Source organism: Danio aesculapii, chromosome 19 (genome assembly GCF_903798145.1).
Source record: "Danio aesculapii chromosome 19, fDanAes4.1, whole genome shotgun sequence".
Taxonomy (NCBI): domain Eukaryota; kingdom Metazoa; phylum Chordata; class Actinopteri; order Cypriniformes; family Danionidae; genus Danio; species Danio aesculapii.
This window is the reverse complement of record NC_079453.1, coordinates 11307751-11331214: the sequence shown is the minus strand read 5'-3', so window position 1 is coordinate 11331214 and position 23464 is coordinate 11307751. Positions and strand designations below refer to the sequence as shown.

Below are 23464 nucleotides of genomic sequence, written 5' to 3'. Positions count from 1 at the left end.
GTATGAATTTATACTGTTTAATGATGCTTCGTTTACATAAAACATGACTTCAAACATGTCTTTAAAAGATGGAGGAGTTTTGTACTTCTAAATGAGTTAAGATGCAAACAGGGTGAGGAGAAAAAGTCTTGAATCTTACAAAGTAATTGGATCGATCAATTCGTCAAAGCCTTCAGCCAGGTCATTTTCCTGCTTCATTTGATTCAGTAACTGGCGCAGGGCTTCAACAAAGTCACTTCATGAGATAAAACAGCAGGTCAGACATGAATTAAATTTTTATTGATATCAAACAAAGCTAAAGCAAAATGAGCACATCTTGACATTTCTTACAATCACTCTATATAAAAACATTGTGCCTCTCACAGGTGAGTGGGCTGCACAAACTACCTGTAGAAACACTTTCCTCTCTATATGCACCAGACACTTAAACGCCATCTTACAAGGACCCAATAAGGTAAACAATGTTTACTTTTGATTGTTCCACAAATCATGCTCCACTATTGTTTTCTTCAACCCTAAATACCTCCTTTGCACAATATTGTTCTGTCTTATGTAAAAGTACTTGTATATTATAAGTGTTTATAATATATGTATAGTTAGTACAGTTAGATTACCGCCACTGTATGTTAGTTATGTGTAGAAATAGCTCGCTAGCTCCTGCAAGACATGACTGGGTCCGCCCATGTACCCAGCAGACACACAACGTTATAAGACGGTAATATAAGGTTAGATTTAGGTCACCAACATCTATTTTGAAGTCTAATAACGATGTGAAATGATGTTGATGTTTTGTTGGAAAGTGACCAAAATACAACATCGAGCCAACATCTTAAACCAACATCATATTGACGTCAAATACTGACATTTATTCGTCAAGTATGGCAACCAAAAGACTTCATGTTGGTAACGTCTACACTTCAAGCTGTAACATCATTAGACAGTGATATTTTGTTCTTTTAAGGTTGTGTTGGAAAGTAACCAAAATGCAACATCTGTATGACTTTGGACATTGACCTCATCCTGACGTTGGGTTCTGTCGTCAACCCAGTTTAGTTTCCAATGCAACGTCTCACGACGTTGGAGTACAACATCAATCTGATGTCATGTTGATGTCCTGCGCCTGATGTATGTAGTGAAATGACAATAAAGCTCAACTTGAACTTTACACGCTTATATATTTTTAATCACATGCATGATATTGGAATAATCTGATAATATTTTGATATATATATATATATATATATATATATATATATATATATATATATATATATATATATATACAGTGCATCCGGAAAGTATTCATAGCGCTTCACTTTTTACTCATTTTTTTTTATGTTACAGCCTTATTCCAAAGTGGATTAAATTTATTTCCTCAAAATTCTACACACAATACCCCATAATGACAATGTGAAAAAAGATTTTTTGAAATCGTAGCAAATTTATTAAAAATAAAAAAGCTGAAAAATCACATGTACATAAGTATTCACAGCCTTTGCCGTGAAGCTCTAAATGGAGCTAAGATACATTCGGTTTCCACTGATCATTCTTGAGATGTTTCAGCAGCTTAATTGGAGTTCACCTGTGCTAAATTACAGATGGACAACCAGACAAAAGCCACTCCCTGCCTCCTTGGAATTTGCCAAAAGTCTTCTGAAGGACTCTCAGACCACACGAAACAAATTTCTCTGGTTTGATGAGCCTAAAATTTAACTCTTTGGAGTGAATGCCAGGCATTACGTTGGGAGAGAAGCAGGCACCGCCCATCACCAGGCTAACACCATCCCTACAGTGAAGCATGGTGGTGGCAGCATCATGCTGTGGGGATGTTTTTCAGCTGCAGGAACTGGACGACTAGTCAGGATAGAGGGAAAGATGAATGCAGCAATGTACAGAGACATCCTGAATGAAAATCTGCTTCAGAGTGCTCTTGACCTCAGACTGGGGCGACGGTTCATCTTCCAGCATGACAATGACCCAAAACACCGCCAAGATATCATTGGAATGGCTTCACAACAACTTGGTTCATGTCCTTGAGTGGCCCAGCCAGAGCCCAGACCTAAATCCTATTGAACATCTGGAGCGATCTGAAAATGGCTGTACACCGTTGCTTCCCATCCAACCTGATAGAGCTTGAGAGGTACTGCAAAGAGGAATGGGCAGAAATCCCCAAAGACAGGTGTGCCAAGCTGGTGGCATCATATTCAAAAAAACGTGAGGCTGGAATTGTTGCCAAAGGTGCATCAACAAAGTATTGAGCAAAGGCTGTCAATACTTATCTACATGTGATTTTTCAGGTTTTTTTATTTTTAATAAATTTGCAACAATTACAATTTTTTTTTCACATTGTCTTTATGGGGTATTGTGTGTAGAATTTTGAGGAAATTAAAAAAAATTTAATCCATTTTAGAATAAGGCTGTAACAAAAAAAAGTTGAAACAGTGAAGCGCTATGAATACTTTCCAGATGCACTGTATATAATGATATGATATGATAATACAATTTTACCAGATGATTTAAATAGCTCTATGTGGAAGGAGTTTGTTAATTTAGATCAACTGGCGTGACTTTTTTCTATGCAGTGCATCTGCATAAATTATAATAAATTACAAGCATATAAAAATACGACAGCAAAAATAAGTTAAATACGACTAACGTTTATTTATTTTTGTTGCGCACTGTGTTGTGTCTTCTTCTTTGTCCCGCCTTCTTTTCTTGCTTTTTGTGGTCCAGGCTCTGATTGGCTGCTGGTTGCGGAGAGCTATAAAACGTAACTTTCGGCAGAGTCTGAAGAGCTACAGTTGCTGGAGTGGAGAGCTCCTGGATTTCCCTACCCATACGGCCAATGGCCAAACTTTATTCTTGTCGAAATGTCTATGTATGCTTGCAACTTTTCGAAAGTTTGAGCTTGTAGGGGTGGCCTGTCTTTTTATTTTGATTACTTTTGACTTTCGTCATTACTTTTGATTTATGTTTAGGGAGGAAGGTAAGCTTCCTGTATTTTGCTTTAAGGATTTACAGGTAATTTATTTACAGGCTATTATTTACTTTTCAGATTCTTTTGTTTGTTATTTTGGCCAGTGTTCACCCTGAAGAGATCCTCATTTAAATTGCTACTTTTTTCTATAATAAATTCATTCAGTTACTCTCAACTGAGTGTTGGCGTTTGGTTGTCGACCGAACCGGATCTTTTGCATACGTTTTTAATCTAGCACTGTATAATCCACCACCGACAACCATTTTTTCATTATTATGCCCATAGTTGTTTTTCCCTAGACTTGGGGTGGTCTGAGTGGTTGCTTACTGTAGGTGTTGCTAGAGTGTTTTATGTTGCTAAGGTGTGGCTAGGTGGTTGCTAAGGTGTTGCTAGACGATTGATAAGTTGTTGCTAGGTAGTTGCTACATATAGATTAGCATGTTTTTAGTAAGGATTGGCATGTTTTTTGCTAGGCTGTTGCGAGGGTGTTCTAAATGGTTGCTATGGTGTTCTAAGTGGTTGCTTAGGTGTTGCTAGGGTGTTTTATGTTGCTAAGGTGTTGCTAGGTGGTTGTAAAATTGTTGCTAGGTAGTTGCTACATATAGATTAGCAAGTTTCTATTCTGGATTGGCATGTTTTTTGCTAGGCTGTTGCGAGGGTTTTCTGAGTGGTTGCTAGGGTTTTCTGAATGGTTGCTAGGGTGTTCTGAGTGGTTGCTTAGGTGTTGCTTGGCGGTTGCTAGGGTGTTCTGGGTGGTCGTTAAGGCGTTGCTATGTGGTTCCTAAGGTGTTGCTATGCAGTTGATATGGTGTTTTCAGTAGTTGCTAAGGCGTTGCTAGGGTGTTTTATGTTGCTAAGATGTTGCTAGGTGGCTGCAAAGGTCTTGCTAGGTGGTTGCTAGGCAGTTGCTAAGGTGTTGCTAGCTAGTTGCTACATATAGATTAGGATATTTCTAGTATGGATTGGCATGTTTTTGCTAGGCTGTTGCTAGGGTGTTCCGAGTGGTTGCTAAGGTGTTGCTAAGTGGTTGCTAGGGTGTTCTGAGTGGTTGCTTAGGTATTGCTAGGCGGTTACTATTGTGTTTTGAGTGGTTGTTAAGGCGTTGGTAGGGTGTTTTATGTTGCTAAGGTGTTGCTAGGTGGTTGATAATGTGTTGCTAGGTGGTTGCTAAGGTGTTCTAGATCCTTGATAAGGTGTTGCTATAGCAACTTAATTCAGTATAGTTTGGAGGTTGGAGTTGGTTTGGTGGTTGTAGTATGAACAGTCTAGGAGAAGATGCATTTTTAAAATAGTCTAAGAAGAAGAAGACGTTTATGTAGTATAACAGTGTGTTGGCTTTCTCAAACCACTATAATATAACATCTACACTATAATATCTTTATCTTTTTTCTTTAATAATCTACTCATGTAATGGGTCTATTGCAGATACACACATGTATGTGTTAATTTTACTTTAGGTACAATATTAACTTTCATTTACATTTTTATATTTTTAATCTTTTTAAGATTTTTTAAAGTTAATGAAAGATTAAAGTAAAAAAATGGAGCAAATGTATTCCAGATATATTGTATGGAGACAGATTAGTACAACTAGGTGGTAACCTCTCTAGTCTATTTCTTAGTTCCTTATAGGACATAATTATTATTGGCTCTATAACTTGGATCTATGTTAATGCAAAGTCATAAGGGGTGGGCTTACTTTGGTGCTTCTTCAAGCTGTTTTCGAGTAAATGCTTTACTTTTCACCATCTCATTAATGATGATTTTCTTCGCATTATTCCATTCACTGTCAAAAAAAAAAAATTAAACATTTTTTTTTAATCATGAACTAACAGAAAATCTTGAACAAGATTATGTTAAGGGCCAGATTCACTAACTTTACTACTGAGCATCAGGGATTACTAAAGAAGCATCAGCACTGAAAAAGAATGGATTGAATTGGGTAATGTTGGTCATTATAGAAATGCTGCTGCATCTTCTTTTTTTTTGCACAGCTATACCGCTGAAGGTTTCTCACTCTTCTGTATTTTCATTGCTTTCTACTTTAAAATGATTCGCTTTGTTTAGTAAATCTGACCCCATGACAAATATACAGTGCTCGGCATAAATGAGTAAACCCCATTTTTGAAAATGAATATTTGTATCCATTTCTGAGTGAATATAGGTAATGTATTTTGGTGCATTTGAACAAAACAGATTTATTAAACACTGTGAACAGCAGCTACACTAATTGTTTTCTTTGTTCTCTATTTACACCTGGGGATACTCATCCCAAGCCCTCTAGAGATGCAGTGCCATTGATGTAATCCAAGTCCTGTGAAAAGATGATGCCAACCATAGAAGACTTCTAGAGGTCTCCATAATCCTGGACCAGGCCGTATCCTGAGCAAATGCTGTGGCAGTCATGGTGGAGTGGAGAGCATAAGACTGATTCCTGAAAGACCACAGTGAAAGACGAGTCTCCGCTTTGATTCCAATGGCTAGCCTGTACACCCACTGCTGACCTACTCACACCTGTAGCTTCTCCAAGATGGACGTCCAGAGTTCTCCAGCCTCCAGCGTCTAGACTGCAGCTCTGTACAAGAAGTTTGGCCAAAGGAGAAATGGTCGTGGCCAACTAAACCTGGCTTTTCTCAAGGTTTTTTTCCTTCACTTACGTCAATTGGTGAAGTTTTGTTCCTCGCCACTGTCGCCACTGGCTTGCTTGGTTTGGGACTTCGATGGATGCGCATCGATAGATTTGCTCTTCAGCAGTTTCGACACTGAACGAAACAACTTCAACTCTGAAAACTGGACTGACGCAGTTTCAATTTCAATTCACTATTCAACTCAACTTCTTTGCTAAGTTGCTTCGACACAATCTACATTGTAAAAGCGCTATAGAAATAAAGATGAATTTAATAAAATTTTTGTTCTTTTTGAAATTTTTATTTTTCCCTAACATAAATTTGGGCTACTAATTATCGGACCCTTATCGTAAGTTATTTTGTTAGACTAGCTCCAGATTTGGCTTCAGTAATGACTAATGCACAAATCTAATTTCATAAAGCATCCTATAGAAAATATTCACTGAAATGAGAGATTTGTGAGGTGTACTCGTATATGCTGAGCACCGTATATTAAACAGCATAAAAAGACACTTCTTACCTCTCTATTTCAGTCTGTGTTGTATCAACATATATCTCATTTTCAATTTCGTGGTACATCATCCACGAACCTAAAAACGTTCTCCTAATAAGTCTATATCAAACAAACGATGATTATGAGGAGGAATATATTACATATGCATTAAAGAACTAGTCATAGACAAATGTTTCAAACACACAACTTGCCATCGCTGAAATGTGATCTCATCTCACTCTGATTTATTGAGTATTTTACAGGTTTTTTGAGCACTGTCTTACCGTAAAGGCAGTCTCTCGGGATTAGGTTTGGCATGGTCTTTCTCCTCTTTGATGATTTTATCAAATCTAATAAGAATTCTAGAAATGCCCAGCGTCAAAGATTCTTGTCTGAAAGACAGAAGAGAACCAACATAATGTAACTGATTTAAATAAGGTTGCATTTGTCACACTATATAACTTCATTAGTCAACATGAATTAACAATTTAAAAATTCTACAAGATTCTTTTTATTAATTAATAGTATGTTTTTTAACAAATACACAGCTAAAATCAAATGTGAATATTATGTAATGATCATAAAATAACCCAAAGAAACAATTATATTTTGATGAACTGAAATAAGCTTAAGTTATTATTTGCACAAAATACACATTTGATTTAGTTAATGTGCACTTTCAACTTAATCTTTTTTAAAGTAATGTTTATTTATTTATCCTTAAAGGCCACACATTATTTAAAGGATTACACATTATTTATTTTACAAGATCTCTGATGTCCTAAGAGCAGAGATGGCCAAACTAGGGCCCGCAGGCCAAAGTTGGCCCATGGTAAACTTTGATTTGGCCCAATGTGCCATCTGAGAAGAGAGGGAGAATGATGTGGATGGTTTCGAGATTGTCATTTCAAATTTAATGTAACCTTTTATTTGTTTGTTTTATTGTTTATTTACCTGAAAAGCTAACTGAGATTAAATGTTTCAAATGAAATGCTGTAATTTAGTTTAAAACGTACATATCATCACCTGATGGATGGAGGACAATGCAGACTTTAGTGAGCAAATCAAGGCAAAGGCAGATTCTGCTTGACTAGTGTATTCAGTATTGAACTCCACTGACTTATTAATGGGATTATGTTTTTATTGCAAAAAGTTATCATTTAAAAAGTTATAGTGAATTAGTTAATGCGATTTAATGTTTTCTATTTATTTTTAAATATTATTAAACAAATTATCCCATAGCAACTTTAACGTAATACAGTTTGGTATATTTATCTTTGTCTCACGGCTCTCAATGATATTTGATTTTTGGCACTTCATAAGAAAAAGTTTGGGCACCTCTGCCCTGGAGTGTGTATGTAAAGTTTCAGCTCAAAATACTCCACAAATAATAATTCTTTGAAACTTTGATCCTAATTGTACCATTTTGGTGACTGTCGCTTTAAATTCAAATGATTGTACCCTTTTCAAAATAGGGCGGAGCTACAAATGCCCATGTGTCAGCATAGTGGCAGATTCAAAAACAAGACTAATGTCCTATGTTAATGAGGAGAGATCGTCACTAATGGGTGGGACTTTCTCCTCTGATGACTTGTACAGTGGGAGAATTATCAAGTGTGATTAAAAAAAAATACAGTTAATACTTTTTTACCATAAGAAGTTTGTTTATATTCATACAATGTAGCCACACAGCTGTATTTCAAATCCCTTAAAAAGTGATTTTAGGATAATGGTCCCCAATAAAGTTACTTCATTTTTGCTTTTCAGTTAATAAGTTTACTATTTGTTTTTTTTTAAAGTGTCATTAAATAAAAAACTGTCAAAAAAAGCATTTACTCGCTTTTTTAATGCTAACTGATGCATTAACTTTTTATGTTTTTTTTTTTCACTGACAATTCAATATGACAAAAAAAATAAGAGTGTCACATAGATATTTCATGGTACTTACTTATCCCTGGCATAATCCTCTATGAGCATATATATCACGTTGTCAACTCTGTTAAGAAACCTGTTGATCTCAGTAAACCCAAAGTCAGCTTCAGACAGTTTTTCATAAACCGGAAGAGAGTAAACAACAGGACTCATGAGAACAGCCCTGCGAAACAATTAAAAAACAGAGTGATTATTCATTATTCTGAAGAGAAAAAAAAGCAATTTGTCTAGGTTTTCTGCACACAGCATTTTAAAGGTGCAGTAACTGAGTCTTCAAGAAACATTTTTTTTTTGTGCTGGTTGAAAGTCTCTTCACATTCTAATAGTAATGATTTCAGTAAATGATCTAAATCTATTTGTATGTATTTTTATATTCTGGGTAACGTATTAGACTAAAAAGTGTTTGTCCAATTAAAATTTGTCAGGCCGACAATTCTCATATTTCTGATAAGTAGCCCAAACTGTTTGTCAACAATGTAGATTTGTACATCTGCGCACCCCTGTTCACGCAGACAGATCCGCGCTGCATTCATGTGCACACGAGAGTGACATTAGTGAAAACAAATGCTGAATCAAAACCTTTTAAGATCCTGAATCAATATTGGAGTTACTTTTGCACGCTGGAGGAAGGATGATACCATGGTTGAAGTGTTTCTGTTAGACAGGTAACGTTCTGTTTTAAAACTATTTTAGTTCCCCAAAGCTGATGTAGATTGTGTTGTTTTTTGAATTGGTTATATGCACAGAAGTGTTGTTCAGTCACTGAAATCTTCCGGCGAAAGACTGATGTGACTATTTTCAATTTCATAAGGAACCTTTACAGCATCGATAATGTCGATTTTTATTTAGTTTAAAAACAAAACATAAGTGAATAGCGCTATTCCGCCTAGCCTGCTTTACTGAGCTGAAGTTGGTTTTATATTCACATTGGTTCATTTTTGAACAATGACAACCTGTGACATGCTCCCTATATTGTTTACCATGCAACTCTCAATATTCGCTCTGAAATAGCACATAAGTATAGCTTAGTAATAAGTGTAATTCCTGCACACCGCTGGCTAATCACTAAGCATACAGTAGTCGCTTTAGGACAAAGCACATGAGAGAGTGAGACCAGCGATCCTTGCATGCATGAAAAATTGCACATTTGTGCTTGCTACACAACTGAAAACATCCTAGATATTATACAGTTTTTCATTAAGAATTGTAGTATTATAAAGTACTGTAAGGTTTTCTAACTGGCAGATTACATGATCTAGTGGGTTGTCTACTGTCACCTTCAAGGTGCGTGTTCATGATGTCAGGAGGCTTGGCTTTGGACGGCAGGGGAGGGACTGTGTTTCAAAGATATTACGCTAACGGCTAGCATTTTGGCAGATTACCTACTGCACCTTTAAGTATGAGACATGTGATTACATGCAGTACTGTATGTGTTTCACTTAATGCATGTCTATTGACTATCTTTAATAACAGATACCTGTTGAACCGCTCGTATCTCTCAGAACCAAGAGTTGAAGTTCCAAGAAAGAAATAAGTGGAAGATATTTGATGAAGGAAATCGCCAAAACCATGTTCAATCCAACTAGAAAAGAAAAATGGAATTGCAATTATGACATAAAACATATTTATAGTGCTTGACTTTTTCCACATTCTTTTATGTTACAGCCTTATTCCAAAGTGGATTACATTTATTTCCCCAAAATTCTACACACAATACCCCATAATGACAATGTGAAAAAAGATTTTTTTTAATTGTTGCAAATTTATTAAAAATAAAAAACCTGAAAAATCACATGTACATAAGTATTCACAGCCTTTGCCGTGAAGCTCTAAATTGAGCTCAGGTACATTCTGTTTCCACTGATCATTTCTTGAGATGTTAATTGGAGTTCACCTGTGCTAAATTCAGTTGAATGGACATGATTTGAAAAGGCATACACCTGTCTATATAAGGTCCCAGGGTTGACAGTGCATGTCAAAGCACAAACCAAGGAAATAAACTAATTTAATCCATTTGGAATAAGGCTGTAACATAAAAAAATGTGTGAAGCGCTATGAACACTTTCCAGATGTACTGTAATTCTACAGAGCCCAGAGAATATTGAAAATTTAAAAGTTTATTTATTTAAACAGAAAACCTTATTTTAGTCTTTGTGCTTGTTAGTTTCATGTTTAATTCCATTTATTGCTTTCCATTTTTAATGTATTATGCGATTTACTTGAGGGAGAAGGGGAAGTGGTGAACGATTCATCAAAAGTGATTGAGCTTTTTAGGATGAAACGGAGTTGAAAGATTTGACGATTCAGAAGTGTAACTGTGCGTTCCCATCGAAAGCGGCGAGCGCATCAAAGGTCGCTCTGGCGACAACACTGTATGCCTTCAGTTCTAGTGGCAAGAGAGTTAAAATTTGCTACATTGATCTCGTATTTAAAGGGGCTGTTGCAGCATATCATATCAGTTACATTCCCACATAACATATGCTTTCTTGTGTGAAGATGTAAAGATGATCAAATTCATTTAACTACGGACGATCAAGTTGCATGTGGTGTGGCTTTGCTCCACTTAATTATCCAATGTGTCCTTATGTCTGACATATTCTAAAGCATTTACTGCTGTTTTGTATTGTCGCATGAGATTCCCGCATTTTTAAAGAAAAAATATATATAACATTAATGCACATCAGTTACTCCCCAGTAACATTTTTTAATCAGGGTATATGCAGGGATCCTAAAGGTAATTTCAATACCTTTTTAAGACCTCCTCGCCACATCAAGTTCTAATCAGTATCAAAGATTTACCTCAATAAACAGTTGTTAATAAACAGTTGTAGTTAAATAAATGAATGGAGCACAACAGTGCAACAGAACTTAAATAAGCTCAGAAGAAATAAACTTTGAAAGATTCAATTATGTAGTTGTTTTCAGTGACAGGCTTCAGCCAATGTTTAAACGCATCTTTCTCCAACCAGCAGTATGCAAACTTGCATTATCCCCCATTTTGCCATCTGTTTTGCTCTATGTTTACATGTGAATAGCGTCACATCACCTTTCCAGATTTGTCACAAATTACGTGACATCAACCGGATGGAGGAGCTTGGCCGGATGCACCCCAGCCTGAACCATTTGAGGAAAATAAATATATTTATGCTTTTCTGAAGTCAAAAACTTGACAAAGCTTGAACAAAATTTAAGACCTTGTAAAAACATGATTAAGACTTTTTAATAACTTTTAAGGGCCTTAATTTTCTCATAATTGAATTATCAACTTTTAATATTTTTTAAGACCCCGCGGACACCCTGTTAATGTATGTTACTGTAAGAAAACATTGCAAATAATTGAAAATCCAGCGACCGCAATAATCAAACCCTTGGGAACAACTGAGGTCGGAACCAAAGTTCACAGTGACAGTGATCTCTGGACTCCTCTCAAGCGGTGGACTTCTGCATTCTGATTGCTTGCCGCCAAACCGAGTCATTGCTCATTACCATAAAGTTGACTTGATTTCTGAAATCATACCGACACCGGCGAAGATGCGCCGTGCTGCTCCTCGCTCCCATTGAAAATGAATGACTTCCAGCTACTTTGACACTTTCGTCGCTTTCAGTGTGAACGGTAAGGGCTGGAAATAGATGGAAATAGTAGCCCGTTTCACACAGTGATACAGGTAAATATCTGGAAAATTTCCAGAACGACTTTACTGGTAAATAAAAACGCGCTGTTCACACAGGCAAGGATGTTTCGCAATTTTCCACATCTATTTCAAAATACTGGTAAATTCTGACATCATTAACCAGAAATGACCTATTTGTAAACATAGAAGAGGTCTGCCTTTTCTTGATGGTTTTATGTTTATTTAAAGCTTTAGCTTTACCTTAGAGACATCCAAAGGCAGAAACGCGAAGCGCAGCTAAATGTTTACACACTTGACTACATTACAAATCCTGTGGATGGATAAGTATTGAGAACAACTTCAATGAAAACATGTGGAGGAACACCTTCACATGTCGAAATGTTCATAATATGTGTGTGTGCTGGCGCTCACAGGCTCCAGTGTTACAGTTTAACACTGTTAACTGGTGTCCCTTTCCAGATGTTAGCTATTCACTTTTGCGGATTGGCAGATTTGTCACTTTTTCACAGCAACAAAACATGCCCAAACCAAAACATTATTGATTTTAATATTTGTGTAGTAGAAAAGTATATAACCAAAATTGGTCTAAAAAATCATTATAATTCACATGTCATCAACGGGATTCGAACAAGTGTGGTCAAAAGGTTCAGCACACATATCAGTCAACCTATCTAATTGAGCAATTCAGGACTACATATACAGTAAATAGATCTGTTTGAATATCTTTATCAGTCAACATATGTTTTGCTGTCGTTGTGGACTCACGTTAACTTGTTTCCATGTACTCGCGTTAACATGTCTCTACAAACTCTCCCCGCTGATATTTTCTCCGAATAGCTCTGGATTACAAAATGATGCTTCATCATATCCTGTTTTTTTAATAGTTGTCACTCACGTTAACTTGTGCTTTTAGACTCACCAGCTGCTTCACGTGCACATGCGGCAGAGCTTGAACAAACAGCGGTTTATCATCATAAGCATTTTATCGATCATTTTTTCAACAATTGCATTAGGAAGGAACATAGAAACATTATCTGACTAACATCTAGCAGCTAAATGTGTCTGGAAAAATATTTAAAGGCGTTTATTTTCATAAACAGCGCGGATGTGAATGCGTCTGAGTGTTCTGATTGGCTGGAGTAGAGGTCTCACGTCAACATGTTCTAATCATGAACGCGCTCTTTCCACCAATTTTCCTTCCGCATTCACACAGCGCAGCATTCCGGCAAATTACCGGTAATGTTACAACTTCTCTTTCTAGAAAATTGCTGGAAAAAATTTACCAGAATTTTCAAAAAGGGCCAATTCACACATACAGACCTTTCCGGAAAATTGCCAGTAATTTTCCAAAAAGGTCTTTATGTGTGAAAGGGGCTAATATGATGTAGAGCACTGTTTCTCAACCACGTTTCTGAAGGACCACCAGCACTGCATGTTTTGGATGTCTCCTTTGTCTTTTACACCCATTACAGGTCTTTCAGTCTCTGCTAATGAGCTGATGAACTGAATCAGGTGTGTTTGGTTATATTTGGTTAAAATGAGCAAGTGTTCCTCCAGGAATGTGGTTGAGAAACACTGATGTAGAGTTTAAAACAAGATTTAAAAATTTATTTTGAGAGCAAATGTATGGCAAATGAAAATTTTCTGGGTGAAATGGAAATTTGTGCATAAAAATTATTTACATTTTGCAAAAGAATACGTTTCCATCTTTCTGTTTTGCAATATCAACTTTAATTCAGTATGTTTCTTTGTGACTAATGATAATTGCGGGAGTGAATATCAAAAATATTTAAAATATAGATTAAAAAAACACCCTTGTATCAATTGTCATAGTTCATTCATTAATTTATTTATTTTCTTTTCGGCTTAGTCCCTTTAATAATCTGGGCTCGCCACAGCGGAATGAACCGCCAACTTATCCAGCATATGTTTCGCGCAGCGGATGCCCTTCCAGCTGCAACCCTTCACTGGGAAACATCCATACACACTCATTCGCTCACATACACTATGAACAATTTAGCTTACCTAATTTACCTGTAGCGCATGTCTTTGACTTGCTTGGACAACACTGAAATACATCACATCTGGTCGGCCGGTCGCATACGACCTAGTCGCAGGAGTTCAAATATTTCAACGGATCCACAGCTCAATTCAGATATGAAGTTTCCGCATACAGAGATGATCGGAATTCCATGCAGCTCTAAGACTACTCTCAATTTGAAATGAATGACTTTCAGTCTGTTGCTTGTTGTTTGTCGTGTGCAGTGGAAAGGAGGTTTTTGGAAACCAGAGCACCTGGACAATGCTTAGTTTGTAAATTACGAGGTCCCGGAACAGATCGGGCTAACGGATCCGGCATGTTAACAGAGATGTTGTCGACAGAAGTGTAAGGTGGCAGGGGGTGGGTGATATCGCGGACAAAAGTGAAGAGCAGTTGGGGGTATCGTGGATGTAAGTGAAGAGTCGGGGGGGGGGGATGGGTATGGGCGGGAGGGTGTCATCGCTAAAATGAGGTGCTGGCACAAATTAAGCCCTGCATCCAGAGCAAACTCACGCAAACATGGGGAGAACAGGCAAACTCCATACAGAAATGACAACTGAACCAGCGACCTTGCTGTGAGGCGATCTTGCTCCCCACTGCGCCACCGTGACACCCATCGTCTTAGTTAAACTGACAAAATTTTGAACATCATCCTTACTTTCTAATCTCACGCCATACATCCAGATTTAATATGACATGATGCTGTTCACTTGGATTTCTCAGCTGAGTCAGTTCCTGCCACTTCCTGTAACACACAAGCACAAGCATTTTCTTTCATGTAGCTTCATATTCTCAAGCACACTACACAAAACTACACCAACAATATTTGTAGATTGAATACATATACAGTACTGATGAGAAACAAACACAAGTACAGCACTGTATGTGGACTTACGTCACAGAATCCAAGCATTTTTTCATGAAAAAATGACTTTCTGTATATTCTAAAAATTCATCCCAGTAAAATACAATCAGTCCAGAAACAGTTCTAGGAAAATACACAGACAAGACAAATACTTACTGAGAGATCAGCTTTAATACAGCACTGAAGTTTAGCATCGATAATAACTTTTCTTACCTTAATGATACAAGGAAATTATTATTTGTTTGTTGCTTTTCCAAGAATGAAATTTCAATGGCTTTAATTCTAAAACGAGTCAGAGCCATCAGCATGCTTTGAGAAAGAAAGAAATCATTTCAGATAATACATTTTTCTTTTTGTCTTACACATGTATTTTAGCTCAGTAGTTTAATTTTAGGGGATAATAAAAGAAGCTGCACTCATTTGAATTGTAATCACTGATCCACTACAGTTCTGGATCTAAAAGTGTTCTTACTTCTCATTAAATTGGTTTATATCTGCTTTTCCAATGGCCCCAACCGCAGCTTCAACTATCCTCACTATCCGGGATTTCACCACCCTGTCAGAGGCCAAAATATTTAACGTCAACTTTCCATACGCTAAAAGAAGGCAAGTGCAGGTCAGCAGATGCAGCTTTCAGTGTTCAAAAAACATAAACATACAAAACAGTAATTAGGAACTAGATTAAAAAGTTCACCAAGACTAAATTTAGGCTGGCTTGAGAAAGCTTTGACTAAAAGTTTTTCAAGAAGTTCAAAGTTTAAAAGTAGATTTAAATTTTATAGCTTAAAGTTTGAACGTTTTCAGTTTCAAAAACTGATGTATACGTGTGTTTATTTATACGTTTGCCAAGATTTAAATTATTTTAAAAAATGTTCTGAGTTGCTAAGGTGTTGTTAGGTGGTTGCTAGGGTGTTCTGAGTGGTTTCTAGGCAGTTGCTAGGGTGTTCTGAGTTGTTGCTAAGGCATTGCCAAGAAGTTGCTAATGTGTTCCGAATGGGTGCAAGGCGGTTGTTTTCAGAAAACCAAAAGTTGGATCAGCTAGAAAAGATAAAACAACACCAGTCCGACTATTCTGAAGGTCTGACCCAAGTTTGGTGGTCATAGCTTTAAAGACCTAGGAGGAGATACAGTCTCAGAAGAATATTAAAAAGTTTAAATAGGTTGATTTTAATAGGTTGGCTTTCTCAAGCCAGCCTAATTAGCTCCTGATGACAAATTGAGGCCTTAGAACAACAAAATTAGAACAATTGCTATTTACAACACTATAAACCTCAATAATCCACAGCCTCAGCAATTGGCCCAAAGTGTGTTTTCCTGACATGAAATTCCTGTGACGTAACATACCTGTCAACCTTCCTGTTTTCCTGAAGATTCTCTTGTATTTTTTTTATTCCATCCAGCTATCAGAATATTTTCGCATTACTCACATATTTCAAACTTTTCTATCAATGGTGACAGTAACATCTACACAAAGTCAAGCATAGTAATGAATTATGCTTTCATTACATTTCGACTTTGAATATTCCCTTCTTTGCCCTTCTTATGCAACCTCTGAATCACTCAATTCATGTAACAGTGCGTGAGTGTTGGACATGCTCTACAATGGTAAAGAGACACTGTTTACCATGCAGCTTCCGTATACACGATTTAAAGAGATGCGAAAGTGGACACTTCGCGATTAATGTGTGTGTTTAAACCGACAAATACACATAATAATATCTAAACGTCCATCTTGCCATGTTTTATTTTAAACATGACAAATTGTTGTCTTAAATGAGTATAAACAGCTTTTGCTTTCATTGTCTGTGTATTCTTAAAGGTCACGTTAAAATGTTAGTATCGATATATTCATTTATCAGTATATTTGTTTTTTTTAGATGTTAGTATCAGTATATTCGTTGATCAGTATATTTGTTTATCAGTATATTTGATTTTTTTATGTTAGTATCGTTATATTCGTTTATCAGTATATTTGTTTATCAGTATATTTGATTTTTTTATGTTAGTATCGTTATATTCGTTTATCAGTATATTTGTTTTTTTTAGATATTAGTGTCGGTGTATTTGTTTATCAGTATATTTGTTTTTTAGATATTAGTGTCGGTATATTCGTTTTTCAGCATATTTGTTTATCAGTATATTCGCTTTTTTAGATGTTCGTATCGGTATATTAGTTTATCAGTATATTAGTTTTCTTAGATGTTAGTATCGGTATATTCGTTTATCAGTATATTTGTTTATCACTATATTCGCTTTTTTAGATGTTAGTATCGGTATATTAGTTTATCAGTATATTAGTTTTCTTAGATGTTAGTATCGGTATATTCGTTTATTAGTATATTTGTTTATCAGTATATTCGCTTTTTTAGATGTTAGTATCGGTATATTAGTTTATCAGTATATTAGTTTTCTTAGATGTTAGTATCGGTATATTCGTTTATCAGTATATTTGTTTATCACTATATTCGCTTTTTTAGATGTTAGTATCGGTATATTCGTTTATCAGTATATTTGTTTATCACTATATTCGCTTTTTTAGATGTTAGTATCGGTATATTCGTTTATCAGTAGATACATTTTTTAATCTGTTAGTATCGATATATTCGTTTATCAGTAAATTAGCTTTTTTGGATGTTAGTATCGGTATATTCATTTATCAGTATAATAGTTTTCTTAGATGTTAGTATCGGTATATTCGCTTATCAGTATATATGCGTTTTTTTTAAATGTTAGTATATTCGTTTATTAGTACATTCATTTTTTAGATGTTAGTATTGGTATATTTGTTCATCAGTAAATTAATTGTTTTTAGATGTTAGTATCGCTATATTTGTTTATCAGTAAATTTGCTTTTTTTAGATGTTAGTATTGGTATATTTGTTTATCAGTATATTTGTTTTTTATGTTAGTCCCAGTATATTCGTTTATCAGTAATTTTGTTTTTTTAGATGTTAGCATCAGTATATTAGTTTATCAGTATATTTGCTTTTTTTTAGATGTTAGTATTGCTAGATTTGTTTGTCAGTATATTTGTTTTTTTTTAGATGTTAGTATCACTATATTCATTTATCAGTATATGTATATATTTTTTTTAGATGTAAGTATCAGTATATTCTGTAATCAGTATATTTGCCTTTTTTAGATTAGTATCGCTATATTTGTTTATCTGTATATTAGTTTTTTAGATGTTAGTATCGGTATATTCGTTTATCAGCATATTTGCTTTTTTAGATCTTAGTATCACTATGTTCATTTATCAATATATTTGTTGTTTTTAGATGGTAGTATTGATATATTTGCTTATCAGTATATTCGCTTTTTTTAGATGTTAGTATCGGTATATTCGTTTATCAGCATATTTGCTTTTTTAGATCTTAGTATCACTATGTTCATTTATCAATATATTTGTTGTTTTTAGATGGTAGTATTGATATATTTGCTTATCAGTATATTCGCTTTTTTTAGATGTTAGTATCGGTATATTCATTTATCAGTATATTTGCTTTTTTAGATGCTAGTATCAGTATATTCGTTTATCAGTATATTTGCTTTTTTAGATGTTAGTATCACTATATTCATTTATCAATATATTTGTTTTTTTTAGATGGTAGTAATGATATATTTGTTTATCAGTATATTCGCTTTTTCTAGATGCTAGTATCAGTATATTCATTTATCAGTATATTTGCTTTTTTTAGATGTTAGTATCGGTATATTCGTTTATGAGTATATTTGTTTTTTAGATGGTAGTAGTGATATATTTGTTTATCAGTATATTCACTTTTTTTAGATGTTATTATCGGTATATTCGTTTATCACCTATATAAATATATTTTTTTAAGATATTAGTATCGGTATATTAATAACTAATACATTTTATTAGAATTAATAATCAAACTATTCTTTATTTTCACATCCCAATGTTGACTCAAACTCAACAGGAAAAGAGGATGTTTGTGCTGTAGCTAATTGTAATATTGGTTATAATAAAGTAGTACTTGTGCTCATCCTGAATGCTGCAACATATATAAAAGACATTACAGTATATAACAGGAAGAAACTGTTGTAAATGCACTCAAGATTGTGCATCAAAGGTAATAATGTCGTAAACAACCTCTATTAAATGTTGCCATCATATACTGAATTTCTGTTCATTTTGCTTCCATTTTTAACACAGATCCTCATTCATTTCTGATTCTTCTACAGTCAAATTAATTGCTAAAAATCCATCGTAATACATGCGTTGAAAATAGCTGATAATATTTTAAAGACAGCACTGAATGTCCACATAATGAGATCTTACGCTTTGCCCATAAGGTAACCGAGGAACTCCATGGGTTTACTGTTGATCGGTGGAGCGCCTGGAAAATAATATGAATCCACTTCTCTGTAATGAACAAGTTGAATGAATAATTTTATAAGTAAAGCCTGAGGCCATTATTTTTAGTTCAAAAAGCAATGTTTCATCTTGTGGTGTCCACTCTCAATATAAACGCACTTACTTCCAGATGCCTCTTATTGTCACCTTTTTTAGTGTCTCGCTGTAAATTTCGAAATACCTGTAGAAGAAAAAGCACATTCATGAGTAATTTATTAGTCATGGGTTAAGGAGAACTGTTCAGAAACAAAAATCTTTTACTTTTGTGAAAATGTGTAAACATATTAAAGCTCTTACGGAGAGAAAAACCTGTCAAAGACATCTCTGGTCATTTGTCTTAATGTAACAACAGCCACTGTAACAAATCTCCTGTCAAATAAGAAACAGGCTATTTAAATATTTATTCTGAAATAAATGTTTTAATTTAACAAAGATTAATCCATTAACACCCAGAACAATATATACTGTGAGAGGAATTATTAAGCATTATTAAAGAGAATATTTTGTTTCCACAATTGAAATATTTCGAAACAAATGTTTTGTATCTTGGTGGCGCCCAGTGAACTTACTGTATTGGTATATCTGAATTCCCATGGCTCTCTCCAGCACTTTCAGGATTACTCATTTCTTTTGCAGACACTCTTAAGGCTTTCATGTATCCTTGGAATGTGATCCTGTAACATAATGTAACAGAACGTAAGAGAGCATAGTTTAACAAAATGTAAAATAACAGAAAGTAACTTAACAGAATGCAATGTAAAAGAGCATAAAATAACGAAACGTAATGCATAAAATGTAACATGCAATGTAACAAAACCGTAATTGAACATACAGTAACAATGTAACTGAATGTAATATAATGTAACAGAATGTAATAGAACATAACGTAATGTAACAGAGCATAACGTATCGTAACAGAACGTAATGTAACAGAACGTAACAAAATAAAATAATAACATAATGTAACAGAATGCAATGTAACAGAATGCAATGTAACAGACTGTTACATTACAGAACATAACGTACCAGAACGTAATGTAACAGAATGCAATGTAACAAAACTGTAATTAAACATACAGTAACAATGTAACTGAACGTAATATAATGTAACAATGTAATAGAACAGAACTTAATGTAACAAGGCATAACGTAACAGAACGAAATGTAACAGCACGCAACATAACAAAGCAGAACATAGCAGAACGTAATGAAACAGAATGTAACGTAACAGAACAAAACAAAACAGAACATAACAAAAATGTAACAGAACGTAACGTAACAGAACACAACAGACCGTAATGTAACAGAATGTAATGTAACAAGAAGTAATGAAAAAGAATGTAACATAACAGAACGCAATGTAACAAAACCTAACATAATAGTATGTAACAATGTAACAGAACATAACAATGTAACAGAATATAATGTAACAGAACAGAGCTTAATGTAACAGAGCATAACGTAACAGAACGTAATGTAACAGAACGTAACAACATAAAATAATAACATAATGTAACAGAATGCAGTGTAACAGACTGTTACATAACAGAACATAACGTACCAGAACGTAATGTAACAGAATGCAATGTAACAAAACTGTAATTGAACATACAGTAACAATGTAACTGAACGTAATATAATGTAACAGAATGTAATGTAACAAAATAGAACATAGCAGAACGTAATGAAACAGAATGTAACGTAACAGAACAAAACAAAACAGAACATAACAAAAATGTAACAGAACGTAATGTAACAGAACACAACAGACCGTAATGTAACAGAATGCAACGTAACAAAACTGTAATTGAACATACAGTAACAATATAACTGAACGTAATATAATGTAACAGAATGTAATAGAACAGAATTTAATGTAACACGGCATAGCGTAACAGAACGAAATGTAACAGCACGTAACGTAACAGAATGTAGCGTAACATCATAAAATAACAGAACGTAATGTAACAGAATGTAATGTTACAAAACAGAACATAGCAGAACGTAATGTAACAGAACAAAACAAAACAGAATATAAGTAATAGAATGTAACAGAACAGAACGTAAGAGAATGTAATGTAACAAAATGTAACGTAACAAAGCGTAACAGAACGTAACATCATAAAATAACAGAACATACTGTAATAGAATGTAACATAACAATGTAACAGAACATAATGTAACAGAACGTAATTTAACAATGTAATGTCACAAAACCGAACATAATGTAACAGAATGTAACGTAACAAAACATAAAAGAACGTAATGTAACAGAATGTAACAAAACAGAACATAGCATAACAGAATGTAACATAACGTAATGTAACAAAACTTAAATGTAACAGAGCATAGCATAAAAGAACGTAACATAACAGAACATATCAAAGCAGAACATAATGTAACAGATTGTAACATAACAGAATGTAACAACATAAAATAATAATGTAATGTAACAGAATGTAATGTAACAAAACTGCAACAGAACATAACATAACAATGTAACAGAGCGTAACAATGTAGCAATGTAATAGAACAGAACTTATTGTAACAGAGCAGAACGTAACATAACAGATCGTAATGTAAGAGAAAGTAACGTAACAACATAAAATAACAGAACGTAATGTAATGGAATGTAATACAACAACGTAATATAACAGAATATAATGCAACAAAATGTAACAAAACATTGTAATGTAATGTAAAAAAACAAACCATAACAGAATGTAATGTAACAGACTGTAACATAACAGAATGTAATGTAACCGAATGCAACGTAATAGAACTTAACATACCAATGCAACAGAACGTAATAATGTAACAAAGTAATGTAACAGAACTTAATGTAAGAGTATACCGTAACAGAAAGTCATGTAACAGAACATAACGTAACAGAATGTAATGTAACAGATTGTAATGTAACAGATTGTAACGTAACAGAATGTAATGCAAAGTAACTGAATCTAACGTAAAAGAACAGCACATATCAGAACGTAACGTAACAGAACGTAATGTAACAAAACGTAACAGAATGTAACAACATAACAGAATGTAATGTAACGTAACAGAACAGAACTTAATGTAACAGAGCATAACATAACTAAATGTAACGTAACAAAGTAACAGAATGTAATGTAACAGATTGTAACGTAACAATGTAACGTAACAACTTAAAATAATAACGTAATGTAACAGAATGTAAAGTAACAGACTGTTACATAACAGGACGTAACGTACCAGAATGTAATGTAACAGATTGTAACGTAACAGAATGTAACGTAACAACTTAAAATAATAACGTAATGTAACAGAATGTAAAGTAACAGTCTGTTACATAACAGAACGTAACGTACCAGAATGTAATGTAACAAAATGCCATGTAACTGAGCGCAACAACGTTATAGAATGTAACAGAACAGAACTTAATGTAACAGAGCATAATGTAACAGAATGTTACAGATCGTAGCGTAACAGAATGTAACGTAACATCATAAAATAACAATGTAATGTAATATAATGTAACAAAAATGTAACAGAACATAATGTAACAAACGTAATGTAACAGAACAAAACATAACAGAACGTAACGTAACAGAACGTAATGTAACAGAATGTAACCTACAGAACGTAATGTAACAAAACCGTAATAAAACGTAACATAACAATGTAACAGAACATAACATAATTTACAGAAATGCAATAGAGCGTAACTTAACAGATCATAACTTAACAGAATGTAATGTAACATAAAATAACGGAACGTAATGTAACAATGTAACAAAACAGAACAGAATGTAAAGTACCAGAACGTAACTAACAGAATGCAATGTAACAAAACCGTAATAGAACATAACATAATGTAACAAAACATAATGTAACAGAACAGAACTTAACAGAATATAATGAAACAGAACAGAACTTAATGTAACAGAAAGTAACAGAACATAACGTAACATAACAGAATGCAACAACGTAATGTAACAGAATATAATGTAACAATATAATGTAAAGAACGTAACAATGTAACATAACATAACAAAACTTAACGTAACAGAACATAACGTAATTTAACAGAATGTAAAGTAACATTGTAATGTAACAATGTAATTTGATGTAATGTAACAATGTAATTTCATGTAACAGAACGTGATGTAACAATGTAACTGAACAATGTAATGTAATAAATGTAATGTAGCAGAACATAATGTAACATAACTGAACATAAATTAATGTAACAGTACGTGACGTAATGTAACAGAATATAACAGAACAGAACTTAATGTAACAGAACATAATCTAACAGAACATAACACTGTAACGTAACAAAACGTAATGTAACACAATGCAACGTAACAACGTAGTGTAGCAGAACAAAACTTAAGGTAACAGAACATAATTTACCTGAATGTAATGTAACAGAAGATAACAGAATGTAACATAACAGATAAAGTAGATTTAAATATATATAGCATAAGATAAGGTAGCATAATAAAATAATATAGAACGGATAACAAATCAGATA

The 23464-nt window shown here is 34.2% G+C and overlaps 1 protein-coding gene across 1 annotated transcript in view; it reads right to left on the bottom strand.

Annotated features, from left to right (window-relative positions):
* The window catches only part of LOC130246654 (uncharacterized), a 30392-nt gene that overhangs the window by 578 nt on the left and 6350 nt on the right, over nucleotides 1-23464 (bottom strand). The window contains exons 6-19 of the mRNA XM_056479744.1: nucleotides 19515-19619; nucleotides 19243-19314; nucleotides 19070-19126; nucleotides 18871-18954; nucleotides 15040-15123; nucleotides 14781-14876; nucleotides 14598-14690; nucleotides 14361-14447; nucleotides 9507-9611; nucleotides 8046-8192; nucleotides 6382-6489; nucleotides 6125-6217; nucleotides 4677-4763; nucleotides 140-235 (exon numbers count right to left, since the gene is read on the bottom strand). Coding sequence (XP_056335719.1) covers nucleotides 140-235; nucleotides 4677-4763; nucleotides 6125-6217; nucleotides 6382-6489; nucleotides 8046-8192; nucleotides 9507-9611; nucleotides 14361-14447; nucleotides 14598-14690; nucleotides 14781-14876; nucleotides 15040-15123; nucleotides 18871-18954; nucleotides 19070-19126; nucleotides 19243-19314; nucleotides 19515-19619 — 1314 coding nt within the window. The remainder of the gene's footprint in view (nucleotides 1-139; nucleotides 236-4676; nucleotides 4764-6124; nucleotides 6218-6381; nucleotides 6490-8045; nucleotides 8193-9506; nucleotides 9612-14360; nucleotides 14448-14597; nucleotides 14691-14780; nucleotides 14877-15039; nucleotides 15124-18870; nucleotides 18955-19069; nucleotides 19127-19242; nucleotides 19315-19514; nucleotides 19620-23464) is intronic.